Consider the following 15,067-nt stretch of genomic DNA (forward strand, 5'->3'; position numbering starts at 1 on the left):
TGTACTGTAATCTTCAAATGATGAGCACTTTAGGATCAGAAACAACCCTTTGCGAATAATAAGAGAACCCATACAAGTGATGCTGACACAAAACCCCACACATACACTAAGGAAAAGAATAGAAGCATTGCCCACCCCACCCCACTCACGATCCCCTCTTGTCCTCTTTTCCCCTCTTTTCTTCCCAACCTAATACTGCTTGCAACACTAATGTCTCACAACAAATGAAACTGATCTGTAGAAAACACAACTTTAAAAAAGAGACAATGCACGTATTTTTGTAAAGTAAGAAATCATTAATAATAATAAAAGAAAAGAAACAACCCTTTGATATAAGAGACTTGTGGTACTTATAAATACACTTGTGCCCTCCCAGGGTATGGGCATTGTAAACAAAGGTGCCTAAAATAACCTCTTTGTCTGCAGTGGTGGCTTTCACAGCCACACAAAGGCAATAAAGTTGAGAGCAGCAGTTGCAGGTCCCACATGCGCATAAACTTGCAGCAGTATGCCACAGATGCAGGAACAAACAGCTGAAGCTCCCACAACTACACAAGCATGTAGCAGCATGAGCCCCCTGCTGGCCAGGCATGCAATAGGAGTGATACAGGGATGCAGATAGCCAAGCATGGAGCTGGGGGGATAGAAGCAGATGCAAGTAATATGGTAGTCGAATATTCTGCTTCAGAATGTCAAAGAATCATAGTAGTAGCATGACTTCCTTGATTTTCTGATGTTCTGACTAACAGAATTTCAGGATATCAAAATTTGCATTTGATAAGTACAAATGGCTCCAGTTGACAGTGTCACTCCATGATCTTCCCAGCACCTTGCACTTGGGCTTCATTTTTTTACTGGAGATGTCAAGAGTTGAATTTTGGGTCTTCTTCATTGCAAAGCATGTGCTCTACCGCAGAGCAATGGCCCCTTCCCTTTATCCGAGATAACTGCTTTGTAGACATCATGAGGAAGGAGTGTGTGTCCCCCAGCACTCCATCTTCTTTCCCCCCTCACATCAAGAATTATCATAACTAGAAGGTTTCTCAGCCTCCCCCACTCCCCCGAGTGTTTCCCCCCTCAGATTTTCTTTTCTGCTGAGTCAAGAGATTAAACATTATACTGCCTTTGGGGTCCTGCTCATTCCTGTTAATGAAACTGTGTGCTGTCAAGAGTTAAGAGCTGAGCATCCTCCCTTATGGTCTTTTTGAGTCCCTTACTCAATTGCATGTCAATGAGGGCATCAGATGGACTTGCATCCATGTGATTCTGGGCTAGCAGTTACTCCCCTCCGCACAGTTCCCATAGGAATCTGTCTCTGTCTTCATGTCAGGACTTCAGTATATAATGGACACTATGAGGTGACTGCTATCTCTTGTCTTCTTTGTAGGACAAAGCTCTTGGAGAGCGAAGCTATGAATGAATCACTGCGTCGCGGTCTATCACGAGTTTCCTCTAGGCTTCCTTATTCCATGGGCTTATCTTCATCTCCTGGGTTGGGAGCTTCAAATAGCCCTGTCTCCTCTGTGCAAGCTGAGGCCTCAGAAGTCATCCAGTGGGCCAAGCAAGATATAGAACGGTTGAAGAAGGAGACTAAGCTGCGAAGGAAAAGGTAAAATGGGTTCCTCTGCCTTGCATCTGCTCAGGACCCTTCTACTCTGGTTAGGCTGCTGGGCCTTCAGAACTTTTTAGAAGTATCAAAATATATTTGTTTTCCATCATTCTCACTCTATGAGACTCCTGCAATGCAGCTCTCATGATCTACAATACAACACCCTTTTCTGTGTTGAGCTTTGATTTTCCCTTCTGTATTGTAAGGATGGTAAATACTTGCTGTCTTGCAGAAAGCTTTGTGAGAGTAACTGCAGGCAAAGAGCTTAGCCAAAAAGCACAGAAGAGGCAAATGATTGTGTTTCCAATGGAAATGTCCCCTTCCCATTAGTTATGCAGATGAAATGTTTTGTTTTGTTGTAGTTGGAGTAGTGTTTGTTTTCTTAGCTGCCCTGACGGCCTGTTTTTGTGACTCTGCAATCTGGAATAAAAATGAATGATTTAGAAACAGATGTTCATGTAAAACTGCCTTCTTTTCTGCAGCCCAGAGAAGGAAGGGTTTAAGAAGAGGTTGAGGATGCAGCAGGGAAATGAGGCGGATGAGACAGATGAGAATGAAGTGGAAGAGGTAAGAGATCTTGCCCTTCTCTTGCATACAGCTTCTGGGTTCTTTTGAGCAGTTATTAAGGGTGCCAAACTTACTGCTGGCCTTTGGTGGCATCAGGATGAGCCCTGTGGCAATTTTTCAGCATAATGAGAAACTGGCCGTAAAGGACATCTCAAGTGCTATTCCCTTCAGCCAGATTTAACATCTGCTTCAAACGTTTCCTGACCTCAGCAATTGCCATACTAATTCCTTAGGCTCCTGAGTCTTTATAAAATATCTCCTCTGAGAAATGCAAGCTTCTCTTTAATCCAACGCCCTTGGATAAATGGAGCAGAATAGGCTGACAAATAGGTGTGTTTTTTAAGTAGGTGAAGTATGTCTTGCTTTTCTGTCTCAAAACATGAATGTCTCTGTGGGATGCCACTGGATTCTTAAAAGCCTGGGGCTGTGCACATTACAAAATGGAAACATTCTTTGATTTAAATAAAGTTAAATAAATTGGTTAAAACTGACACACTTGTTTATTTTTGGAGGAAATAACAGTGCACTGCTAAAGGCATAATTTTGACTGTGCACAGTCATTACATTATTTCTGCACTGATTCTTGTTTTGGGGGCAGGGGGTTGTTATATTGATATATTTAAGATGAACATTTGGGAATGCAGTAGGCCCGCTGTGTACACTGGGATTACATTCTAGGGTCCTTGCTTTGAAGAGCAGAGTTGAAAGACAAAGGCTTGGAAGTTAGTAGAATGAATGGCCAAGAAAAATACAGTATGGTTTGATTGAGTTGTTGGTGATGTGTGTTAGATCTTCTCTGCCTTCACTTCCCAACATCCGGCTTGATTTCTGAATCCATGTCCAGGACAATGGTAAGTGCTGATCTTCTAGTGTTTTGCTAATTCATCAGCTAGAAGAATAGAAGGTTGGATTCATGAAAGGAAGTATGAACTGTAAGAAGTAACATCCCCATGGTGCCTGTGTTCCTAAGCAGTGCAAAATGCTTTGAATTAAGGATTGCCATTGGAACAAATTAGCGAACCAAGGAAAGCAGATTGCCATATGCAACCAAATGTTGGGCAGGGTTGGGACTGCAATGCCTTGGAGCAAGCTGCATCACCACTCCCCTTTTTCTCATCACTGTACCTTCTGTTTTCAGGAGGAACGGGATGAGAGTGGCTGTGAGGAAGAAGGCGGCCAGGAGGAGGAAGAGGAAGATGATTCGGGAAGTGAAGAAAGCCTGGTGGATTCTGACTCGGATGTTGAAGAAAAGGGTAAGATACTGCAGCAAGTGTTGAAAGGCTGATGACTCTTAGTGCAGTCTCTGCAGGGATCTAGGTGAACACAACACACACAGTCTTCAGGATATATGGAGGGGATGGCCTTTAATTCATTTGGGTTTGAAATGTTGAATCCACAGCCCCCATGCTTTCCACCTGGAACTACTGTTGTAATCCTTTTAATAGCACAAAAAACATGCCTGTACATATGCTAGGCTTTTTCTCTTAGCATTCAATTCCATAAAAGGGATACAACTTATTCTAGTCTTTAGTGGAGGTTGTAATGAGTTTAGATACCACTACCTTCAAGACGGTGAAGGTTTTTTTGTTTTTGTGTGTGTGTGTGTCTTATCTAGCAGCAAATTTCCAAGCTGATCTGGCTGACCTGACCTGTGAGATCGAGATCAAACAGAAGCTAATAGATGAGCTGGAGAACAGCCAGCGGCGCCTGCAAACTCTGAAGCACCAGTATGAAGAGAAGCTGATTCTGCTGCAGAACAAGATCCGTGACACACAGCAAGAGAGGGACAGGGTCCTGCAAAACCTGAGTAAGGGCATGCCACTGGGGTGAAATTGGATTTTGACAGTTCAAACAGCATCTGTTTGCTGATAATGAAAGATTTTGCATTTGGATTCTCAACTGAGGCTGTGATACAAGGGTGGAAAGATTGCTTAAGCAACATTTCTACCCATACACTTAAAGTGTAATCAGTGACATTGGCACTGAGTACAGTCTGTCTGTACTTAAAACCTGCATCAGAGATGTGGAAGCTGTGGCCGCCTGGATGCTGTTGGGACTCCAACTCCCATCAGCCCCAGGCACCATGGCCAATTGGTCATGGATGATGGGACCTGTAGTCCATCACTCCTGATCTACATACTTCCTTTGTTCTTTCCCTCAGGTTCCATGGAATGCTACACAGAAGAGAAGGCGAACAAGATCAAAGCAGATTATGAGAAGCGTCTAAGGGAGATGAACAGGGACCTGCAAAAGTTGCAGGCAGCCCAGAAGGAGCATGCCCGCCTCCTCAAGAACCAGTCGCGATATGAGCGAGAGTTGAAGAAGCTGAATGCAGAAGTGGCAGAGATGAAGAAAGCCAAGGTACCTTGCCTGGGAATTTGCAATTCTTCATTTGGCTAAGTTGGCACCTTCTGGGTGTTTTGGATTCCCACCCTCAGCCCACCCAGCTTGGGCACCCAACTGGGGAAAGTGGCCCTAGATAGTCACTGGGGCAAGCCAGCTTCTCAGTTATTAAGCTTGGCATTGAGTCTGTTTGTGCCCTACAGGTGGCACTGATGAAACAAATGCGTGAGGAGCAGCAGCGGCGCAGATTGGCAGAGACGAAAAGGAACCGGGAGATTGCCCAGCTGAAGAAGGAGCAGAGGAGGCAGGAGGTGGGCAAGAGCACCATTTGTGGCTGCTGAAGCTTTGAGAAGCCTCTTCCTAGTAGAGCTTACAAAAACCCATAGACTGCTGGTGGACAGGAGAGGGGAAGGCGCTCAGTATAATCAGAGCAATCATGCAAAGCAAAGCTGTGCCTTCAGCCATCTTCACAAAAATAACTTGTGTGTCTACAAATACATAAGAAGAGGTCTCTTGGATCAGACCAGAGGACCATTTAGTGTGGTGTCCTGTGCTCACAGTGGCCAACCCAGTTGCCTGTGGGAAATCTACTAGCAGGACATGAGAGCAGCAGCATTCTCCCCTCTTGTGCTCCAAAGCAACTTGAGATCTATTGTGGTTTAGGAGGAGTTGGCTTCCTTCCATACATTCCTTTTACACCAATACACATTTGTCTCCATTTAAGTCAAGACTGACATCACCCCATTGAGATCATCTGCCTGTGGGTTTTGTTAATAACTTTTATCATGCTGTGCCTGCAGTTTCAGATTCGAGCGCTAGAATCTCAGAAGCGGCAGCAGGAGATTGTACTTCGCAGGAAAACCCAAGAGGTGAGTGGTGACCTTCTTGCTCACAAGGAAGTCAAATGTTTAGTTTCCTCTAAAAATACACTCGCCTTGGCTTTTGCTATATTGAAAGCCTCTCACTGTCATCCAGAAAGGCTTGTGGATATTTTTGGTGGGTGTGCTTTTACCTGTCATAAGCACTCACTCAGACTGGAGACATGAATGAACCAGACAAGGAATATTTCTCCCACTCATCAGGAATTCTTTACATGGAACAGTGTACGATGGACAAACTATTTCTTTCTTTTCTTAAAAATAATTAAACCACCTTTCCAAAATACGAAGGCGAATGTAATATCTCACCTAGACAAAAACAACCTATCCCCCCACCAGAAAAAACCCTGGCAAAGCTACAATTTTCCTCATATTTCACAGAAAAGATAGGGCACAGCAGGATGATCTGACAGAAAGAATTTGCGTCCAAAATTCTTTTGAGCTATTGTGGGTTACATGATTTCTCTCTCTCCCTTTAGGATGCCCACTCTCTTTTTATCCAGAGCAACTTTGTTGTTCAGTGTCATCCAACTGGGCGTCATACCTGCTGTGTCACACATGGCTTAGTGTGTGATTGCCAACATGGTTCTTTATTTCGTTACACATTTGAGCTCATATGTAGGTAACTTGTGGCATTTTTCTCATTCTAACATGAATGTCCAACATTACTGGGAACATCCATAAAAACAGCTGATACTGTGAGCAGACACTTTGCACTTGTGGATCTCTGTTAGGCATGAGTAGAGACTGGGGTTGAGGCTGGAGACTGAGCAGCTAACACTTTGAAGAAATTTTCACATAGCAGCCCTGCTTAAGACTGTGTATCTGTCTGTTATCACCTCTATATTTTCCATTCTTCTGGACTGCTTTGTTGTGTTGTTGTCTAGGTCTCTGCTCTGCGCCGTCTGGCCAAACCTATGTCTGATCGGGTTGCTGGAAGAATGAATCAGAAGCAAACCATGCTGGACTCAGGTGTAGAGGTCTCCACCAGCACCACCTCCTCTGAGCCAGAATCTAGTTCTCGTTCTGTCTCCAGCATTGTGCGCCAATGGAATCGGAAAATCAACACCTTTCTGGGAGATCCTCCTCCTTCCACAAATGGGACTCGAACCGTCAGGTAAGACACTGGCCCAGTTAGCAGTTTTCTAAGTAAGTCAGACTGACCTAGGTGTCTAAAACTGTCTGATATAGGTTCCTTTGAGGCCTGTCTTGACTTCTAATCCACTGGCTTCTATGTGCCCTCATTTCCATCCACCCAGTATGCTTGGGTAGGAATGACCCAGAATATTTAGCACGGGGATGAGGATCCTTCCAGATATTGCTGGACTCCAGCTTTGCCATTTTGCTGTGACTGATGCAAGGTGGAGCCCAGCAACATCTGGGAGCCTTTCCATCTCTGGTTTTGGATAATTCTAAGATCATGTTGCTCAGTTTTTCATACATGACTTCCATCTGCAGGAAGAAGTTCGCAAAGAAAGGGGCAAACCAAACCTTCAGTAAGACAGCCCGCATGAAGTGGCAGTCCCTGGAGCGCCGTGTCTTTGACATTGTCATGCAGAGGATGACCATCATCAATCTGGAGTCGGATATGGAGCGACTCATCAAGGTGATGAAAAGTGGCTGTTTCTCACTGGAGCAGAAGGCGAAGGGCCTGGGAAGAGAGCCAGAGAAGGGGCTGCACAGCACTGGCAAAGAGGAAACATTCTGCCTTCTGTTCCCCATTTTCAGAAACGTGAGGAGCTGTCACTGATGCAGGAGATGCTTCTGGGGAAGAGGGAGAAGCTTCAGACAGAGAACCCTGAAGAGCAGAAGGGGCTGCAGGAGTTGAATGAGGAGATTGAGGTGCTGGCAGCCAACATTGACTACATCAATGACGGCATTTCTGACTGCCAGGCCACCATCATGCAGCTTGAAGAGACCAAGGTGCGTCTGATCTATCCATGATGCAAGCAGTTTGGGAGGGTGGAATGCTGTTGGACCTGGACCCAGTGATGAGCTGAGGTCGGCTGGCTGAGCTCTTGTGTAGATAATCAGTTACAGTGAGTGGATCAGGAAGCACTATGTCTTCTTATCTTACCTTAAAGAGTTAAACTCTTGTTTCATTTACAGTGGGCTGTTTCAGTGTGTTACTGCTTCCTTAAAAGGGGTGGGCTGGGGAAATGTAAGACGCAGAGACTGGGAAGTTAACTTGTAGAATATGGAAAGTCCTGGGTCCCTGCTATTTCCTCTGAGGAACTGCTATTTCTTCCCCCCTCCCCCTTCTTATTTGGTATGTTCCTTTTCCAGATAAATGTATGCCCCCCGAACACACAATAAACGGTTGTGTATCAGTTCCTTTCAAAAGCATAAAATAGAAGTCCAAACAAATGGTTTTGTATCAGTGGTACTAACATTATAACATTTTAAATTCTTAACAAAATAGTATCAATCCATTATTAAGAGTTCTGAGAATTTGGCAATTGTGTGAAAGTCTCAGCATCCTAAGTGAACTTGCTGGTCTGTAGACATCTCATACAAAGGCTTCTGACTGGCCTATAACAGCTTCCACAGCCTGGTGTGCCCTCAGGTGTTTTGGACTCCTGATGCCCTTCAGCCATGGCCAGCATGCCCAATGGTCAGGGGTGATGATGGGAGTCATAGTTCAAAAATATCTGGAAGGCACCACATTTGGGGAAGGCCACTCTGTAGTGCCTAGGATTTGTGTTCAGGGGCTGGAGCGAGTTGATTATATGAAACTGACTACCGTACTACTTTTATGCACAAATATGCTGGATGGGTCTCTTGCATAGCCACTAAGCCTGTGGAGCTAAATCTTTAGCAAAGGAACCAGTCCAACTGTTGGCATGGGTAGCAAACTGCAACTGCCCTTTCCCAGACTTTCTCATTCTGTTGTTTTTCTCCTGTGGGTCTCTAGGAAGAACTGGATTCCACAGACACCTCTGTGGTGATCAGCTCCTGCTCTTTGGCTGAGGCACGGCTTTTGCTGGACAATTTCCTCAAGGCATCCATAGACAAGGTAAGTTATTATTTTTTAAAAGCAGCCTTTCTCTCTCATGTGGACCAGAAATCTGATAGCCACATCTTGCTTTGCAACTATTCAGTTGCAAGTTGGTCTGTTCAAAGACCCCAAGTAGACCGATCAGTCCTGATGGACAAGGTTAATGAACTTCTTCAAACAGTTTTGCTTTAGAATGGAGTGAGGGAGACAGATGTGTTTCACTAGGGAGGGCATTCCACAAGTGGGAAAGCTGCCGCTGAGCTTGTGCCTAATCCTCCAATCTTTGCAAAACAGAGCCTGCAGGTAGCCCAGAAGGAAGCCCAGATCCGCCTGCTGGAAGGCCGCTTGAGACAAACGGATGTGACTGGCTCCTCTCAGAACCACCACATCCTGGATGCCTTGCGGGAAAAGGCAGAATCCCACCCTGAGCTGCAGGCGCTCATCCACAACGTGCAGCAAGGTGGGAGTTTGGAGTAGCTTTTGCTTCTTTGAGATAGAATCTTTTTTGCTTACCTTCATTCATGGCCTGGGTCAGAGGGAAGCAGGGGTATGTTTTGGTCCAGCACCAGAGCTAAGTACCCATGTGCTAGTGGATGCTTTTGCTTTATCCTTTTGCACAGAGAATGGCTATGCCAGCACAGATGAAGAAGTCTCTGAATTCAGCATGGCCTCAGAAGGGAGGTGAGTTGTGCACCCAAAGAGACCGCAGGGCACAGGTTGAGCGTTTTCCGCCTGTTTTCCCTCTAGGCTGTGGTGGCCTTTAAAAGGTGGGCAGGGTGTAAATTCCATGTGTTGACCAATGTAGCCACCCTTCAAAGTCAGCTTTGAGTATGAAAGAAGCCCCTACATGGTTCTTTTCTGTAAAATTCTGGAATTAAGCTAGAAAACCTGTGGTGCAAGAATGAAGTGGGCTCCTGAGTTAAGGACTGAAGCTCTGCTGGGATAGAGAGTCTCTTAGTTAGTTTGCACCTCTGTAGTTCTTACTGAAAATATGTGTGCACAAAACTCTCCCTGTGTCCCTGCAGCTTTTCCCAGTCTTTCTCCATGAAGGGCTCTGCCAGTCAGGATGACTTCAAGTGCAGGGTAAGTTTGGAAGTTTGAGTCGGCAAACACTTCCAATTCTTCTTGTTGTTGTTATACATTTTCATTATGGAAATTCCCAGGAAAGATGGTTAGCAGATCCATCCAGAACTAAGAAAAGCTTCAAATAGCCAGGAAGGAGTTTAAGATTTTCACCAACCTAAACAATGGTCAGTGACAGGAAAATGTTGACAACGTTGTAGGATATCCTGGTTATTTTTGTATAGAAATGCTTTTTCTTGTTGAAGGTGCCCCATGTGGTCAGATTTATGTTTGGCTATATTTGTTTATATATGTTTGTTTTTAAAGTGGAACATGGCACTTTGACCTTGCCACGTTCTTCTTCTGTAGCTTTCCAAATAGTGGGGAGCCCCCCTGCAAATATATGCACCATTTTTTCATCTTCCCTACATTTCGCTGAGGCCAAGTTATGATATTTGTACTGCATTTTGGCAGCTAGCCATGGTGCTGTACATCCAGATGGTGATTCTTAAGCTTTGGCCCTCCTCCAGTGAATTGGCAATGAAATTAAAACAAAGCCCTGGACTGATGTGTTTTATGTCTCTGTCTGTCCTAGCCGTGGCTCTGTTGAATAAGCCTTTTATCCAGAGAAAACAATTGGCCCCAGACTGGCCTACTTGAATTCTAGTGGGATGGAGGGGGTGGGGGGCACAGGAACTTCATTAGGTCTCTTCTGAATGACCAGCAATTGCTGCTCAGTGGTAGGTGGTGTGTTCTGTTGTTGTCCATGTTAATTTCAGAGTGAAGTGGGAAGGTCTTGGAAAGCTGCTTGGGATGTTTGCAGGGGTTTCTGAGACAGAGGTGACCAAGAAATGCTAGCCTTCCCAGGCTGAATTTGAGCACCAGCTACAGTGGCAACCGGGGAATAGTTCCCGTGTTGCCCTGCCATCTGCTGCTCCTTAGTTTGCTTTGTGTTTTCTGGGGCTTTGTTTTAGGGGGAGCCCAAGCTGTCTGGCCAGATGAAAGCTGTGTCTGCAGAGTGTCTAGGGCCCACATTGGACATCTCCACCAAGAACATCACCAAGTCGTTGGCATCCCTCATGGAGATCAAAGAGGATGGGATTGGCTTCTCCATCCGTGATCCTTACTACAAGGAGAAGGTCTCCCGCACCATCAGCCTGCCCATCCGAGGGAGTACATTGTAAGCCATGGTAGTCTACTTGGTGATCTGTGTATGGATCGTGCTGGGGAAACTGTGGTGTAGGTGACTGCTGGCTTTGGACGGTTGGATTTCTGCCATGATTTCTGCCCTACTTGAGGGTGAAGAGTTGGTGGGCAAAGGGAGCGCAACCAAGGAAAGAACAGAAAGTCATGTTCTGACCCCATTGTTCTGGGGTCAGAGTCAGTTTCCCTCTTCGCTGGCACAGTCTTCCATGGGGTGTAGCTGTGACACTGCGGCATCGGGTCCCTCATTCTTGTGAAACTGTTCCCCAAGTCCTCTCCCCAGACCTATAAACTGGCAGCTTCAAGTACTCCTGGTTTACAAACTATAGTGAAAGACTTGAAAGGCAGGGACACCCCCCCTTTCCCCCAGATGCTGCTACTGTGGGTGGACAAACTTAGGTGGTGTGAACTGCATAGCCTTTACAACCCACCATCAGCCAGGCAGGAACCAGGGCAGGTAGCTCCTGTGGACACCAAGAGTGCTGAAAATTGAAATAGTCCTCCCAGTCCCCAGAATGAGGGCCACTTCAGACCTTATGGAAACTCACTTGGTCCAGCCCTCCCAAGAAGTGTGCCATCTTGTAATGCGTGTAGAGAAACGTGTCCCAGAATGTGCTTCCACATCAAAATCTCTGCGCGCACAAACAGCTGGCACGTGCAGTAAGAATGTTTTTATCCTAGCCTCCCTGTTGTGTCGCTTGGCATCTGCAAGGAGATTCTGATGTGGAGGAGCTTTCAAAGAAGGAATTCCCTGCATGTGATGCAGGACTGTTCTGTGTGTCCTGGAGAATATTAGAATCTGCTCTGAGAACCAGCTGGTCAAGGCTTTGCTCCTCCCAGTTTCCTTCAAAGCTGAGGGAGCCCAACTTTGGATAGGGTATTTACTAACCATGGCTGCCTCTCATCTAGCCCTAGACAGTCCCGTGGTGCAGACACATCACCCCTCACCAGGAGGAAGTCATATGACCGGGGCCAGCCTATCAGGTGAGTGTAAGTGAGTGAGTGCAATTGGCAGCAGTTCTTACACTTTGCTCATAATGCAGAAAATGAACTGTTGTGTGATGCAGGCTCTAACAGTGCTGCAAGATTATAGTTCTATAATTAGTGGAACCCACTGATTCTCTCTTTCTTGCCTAGGAACCCAGACGTTGGATTCACTCCTCCTTCATCCCCTCCCAGCAGGCCACGCAACGACCGGAATGTTTTCTCCCGCCTCACCAGCAACCAGAGCCAGGGCTCAGCACTAGACAAGTAAGGCCGCCTGTGGAACTTGAGGAAACTTGTATCCCCATAGAAGGTGACAACAGAATGGATAAACTGGCAGTGCCAGGGATATCGTCCCCTTAAGTCCCACACTACCCAGCACTAAGAATGGCATGTTTTTCTTTGACTTCCAGGTTTGGGCCCTATTTGCACTGGAATTAGCACCATGCCTCTTAGGTGCTAGACACTTAGGTGCAATTACTGTGAAACCTGCCAAATCGTTCAGGGAGCCTCTTATGTGCTGTTGTGGAGGCATGTGAATCAAAGTCCTTGGTCTCTGCGGCCAAGTACCTGAGTCGGTGCTTTAAGCTCAAAAGCACCCTATTCTCCCCATATGTTATGGGTAGCAGTTCTGAATCTCTTTCCAACCCTGTCTGCAACCTATAGGGGCCATCTGCTCTGGTGCCCCTTTATTAATAGGTTACCTCTGTTTTAGTGTGGGGGAGGAATTGGTATGCTTTTTCCAGTACAGGTGTAAGTTAAGCCTTCCAGATATGTCTTCATATTGGAAAGATATTGGAAAACAAGGTCATGTGAGTCCTGCTTTCTAAATACCAGCATGTCAGCTTTGGGTTCCCCACCCCTTTCTGGAGTGTGTTCCACAAGCCTCCTGAACGACAGCTGGTGGCAGCATTGACAGAGCTTCAGTTAACACAATGGGATTCTTCTAACATGGGCTGCCTTGACCTTCAAGGACACAGGGATGATGCTGAATTTTCAAAACACAGAACAGCAGCCCAATAAATAAATGAACAAAGGAACCTTTTGGGGCTAAGCTGGCATTAGAGTGACCTCTGTGACCATTGGGTCCATATTCCCATTTGGAGGTGGCATGGGAGTCACCGCCAACATTCTCAGAAGCTGGCCCACCCGTAGCTATGTAGGAGCCTTGGGCAGGCATTCCCAGATGTGTGCACATTCCCTTCTTTTGCAGAAGAACCACACATGCACAATAACTCAGCATCCTGAGAATCTCCACTTCCTTTTTGTTCTTAATCCAAGCTCCGAGCCTTATGGCTGCGATGACAGGCTTGCAAGTGTGTGGTGAAGCACCTAGTTAAAAACTCATGATGGTTTCTGCTACGCACCCACCCACCCCCTGTTCCTGATCCCTTCTGTCTGTGGTCTGCTCTCCTATGTCTGCCCGCCCTGCTAGCTTGGATGCAATAACAACCCTTCCTTTTCTGACTATGCTGCTGCTTTTCCTTCTCCTGGTTTTAATTACCCATAATCCTGCTAATTTTCTGTCCCTAGGTCTGATGACAGTGACTCCTCTGTCTCGGAGGTGCTGAGGTATAAAACTTACTATTTATTATATAACTCTTCTTGCTTTCCTCTTTTCTCATTCTTTTCCCCTCCCTGCATTTGAAACCTGCTTGTAACTGAACCCGGTGTGATGTTTCTTTCCTTGTGCTGCTTCTACTTGCTGGTAGATTTGCCTTCCCAGCTGATTAGAGTGCTCCATTGGGACCCCTTCCTCTGTTAACTGAAACAGTAGGGCTCACCCCACTCAGCATGCTTCACTAGGACACATCCTGCGGTTAATCCACCAACACGCACGTGTATCTGAAAATCTCAAGTCTCTTTCCCCCGGCACTTAATAGACGCCATCCTGTGGCATGCTTTTGTTTGGAATGGACCAAGCATGCACCTGCAGGTAGTGCATGTCTATAACCTGGAGTTAGGAGCTAACCATTTGCATGTGTCGTAATTGCGCCATGATTTCACGAATGTGGCTTTTGAGTAGTTTCTAGGCCTCGTGGTGGAGAGAATATTGGGAAATGTCCAGGCAGCTCCCCTTCAGGCTCAGAGTCTTGGAGTCATTTGAGTTGAGAACATTTCCATGCCCTTCAGGCACAGCTCCCTGCCTCCCCCACACTTCCCATTTGCTTCCAGTTCTTGGCAGTCTTGCTCTCATGAAGCCTGTGGGAGCACCCCATGTCTTTTCCATCTGCCACTACAGCCCAGAAGTCCAGCCCCTGTTTTCTTTTTATCCGGGGCGAGTTATTTTTGCCATAGTTGCTAAAATGGGTGGATGGTAGTTTTTAAATTTGCATAATGGCGTCCAGCCTCATACTGTGAATACATAGGAGGTCCTGAATGCTGATTCTGGTCACTGGATTTCGTGTTAAAGCGATACTCCAGCAAGTGGCAATGCCTTTCCCTTATTTCTGGGTGTAAAATAAACTTTCAAGACGTTAGCCAACCCCACTAAAGATGGAGGGGTGCACATGTGTAAGGGAAATGTAATCTGTTATGTTTATTTCTGTCCTAATAATCAAGAGTGTGTACTTTTTGAAAATGGCAATAAACTACTGGACCAAGTTTAAGATTTTGGTATTGACTCATAAATCCATGAACAACTTGGGACTAGAATACCCAAGGAAATCACCTTTTCTCCCTGTTGACCTACCATCAGCCTTTGCCAACCTAGTGTCCTCCTGGTGTTTAGGGCTACCATTCCCTTCAGCCCCAGCAAAGGCTACCCTGCATAATCAGTATAATTGTCTGATGAGGCCTTCATGCTTGTGCTACAGCCTTTTGAAATACAGGTAGTGGCCATTAGAACGGGAGGGCCTTTTCTGCAGTGGCACCCTTATTATAGAACCACTTTCCCTCTGAGTTTAGGTGAGTGCCCCTATCGATGCTGATCAGGCATCTTTTAAAAACTCACTTGTACTCCCAAGCTGGAGCTTGGTCTCAGTATATTATCACTTTAATTCTGCCCTACTTTTTCACTGCATTACATTTCTATATTTTATATGTATTTTAACAGTATTGTACACTACCACTTCTCAACTTTGATCTAGGAGATGTGTTCAAGCCTCTAACTCACTCTTATGTGATTTATTTTTGGGGAAGGGGCTCCATTCCTTTTTTAAACTTTATGTGTCTTGGTGATCCCATGTATTCAAATAAGAAACTGCTGCCAACTTTCAGAGCTGTTACAAAGCTTGTTGCCGGGAAGGTTTGAAGTGTCTCCATGTTGACCACAAGGTGGTGCACCGATTTCATGCCCGACTCAGATGGAGACATTCTGGAGAAGAGGAGTTTGAGTTGTCAAAGTTACAAAGATTATAGTTCTAGAATAACATGACATGCTGCTAGGTGGGACCAAGTGGATTATTAAAATAATACAATCAT

The 15,067-nt window shown here is 45.7% G+C and overlaps 1 protein-coding gene across 6 annotated transcripts in view; it reads left to right on the plus strand.

Moving 5' to 3' along the window:
* Positions 1-15,067, plus strand: part of KIF21B (kinesin family member 21B) — a 63,658-nt gene that overhangs the window by 36,768 nt on the left and 11,823 nt on the right. For 2 of the 6 annotated variants that reach the window (XR_014512557.1, XM_083445612.1), the window contains exons 11-28: positions 1,388-1,609; positions 2,092-2,176; positions 3,315-3,429; positions 3,792-3,983; positions 4,338-4,537; positions 4,723-4,830; positions 5,320-5,388; positions 6,285-6,514; positions 6,856-7,003; positions 7,126-7,320; positions 8,312-8,413; positions 8,690-8,855; positions 9,016-9,076; positions 9,421-9,478; positions 10,432-10,637; positions 11,570-11,644; positions 11,798-11,911; positions 13,178-13,216. Coding sequence is in view for 3 of the 6 variants with exons in the window: in XM_083445612.1 (XP_083301738.1) it covers positions 1,388-1,609; positions 2,092-2,176; positions 3,315-3,429; positions 3,792-3,983; positions 4,338-4,537; positions 4,723-4,830; positions 5,320-5,388; positions 6,285-6,514; positions 6,856-7,003; positions 7,126-7,320; positions 8,312-8,413; positions 8,690-8,855; positions 9,016-9,076; positions 9,421-9,478; positions 10,432-10,637; positions 11,570-11,644; positions 11,798-11,911; positions 13,178-13,216 (2,385 nt within the window). In the remaining 3 variants the exon portion in view is untranslated. The remainder of the gene's footprint in view (positions 1-1,387; positions 1,610-2,091; positions 2,177-3,314; positions 3,430-3,791; positions 3,984-4,337; positions 4,538-4,722; positions 4,831-5,319; positions 5,389-6,284; positions 6,515-6,855; positions 7,004-7,125; positions 7,321-8,311; positions 8,414-8,689; positions 8,856-9,015; positions 9,077-9,420; positions 9,479-10,431; positions 10,638-11,569; positions 11,645-11,797; positions 11,912-13,177; positions 13,217-15,067) is intronic. The other 4 variants (XR_014512558.1, XM_083445613.1, XR_014512556.1 and 1 more) reach the window with 3 other exon arrangements.

The sequence above is a fragment of the Podarcis tiliguerta genome, assembly GCF_965153285.1.
Source record: "Podarcis tiliguerta genome assembly, chromosome: 6".
Lineage (NCBI taxonomy): Eukaryota > Metazoa > Chordata > Lepidosauria > Squamata > Lacertidae > Podarcis > Podarcis tiliguerta.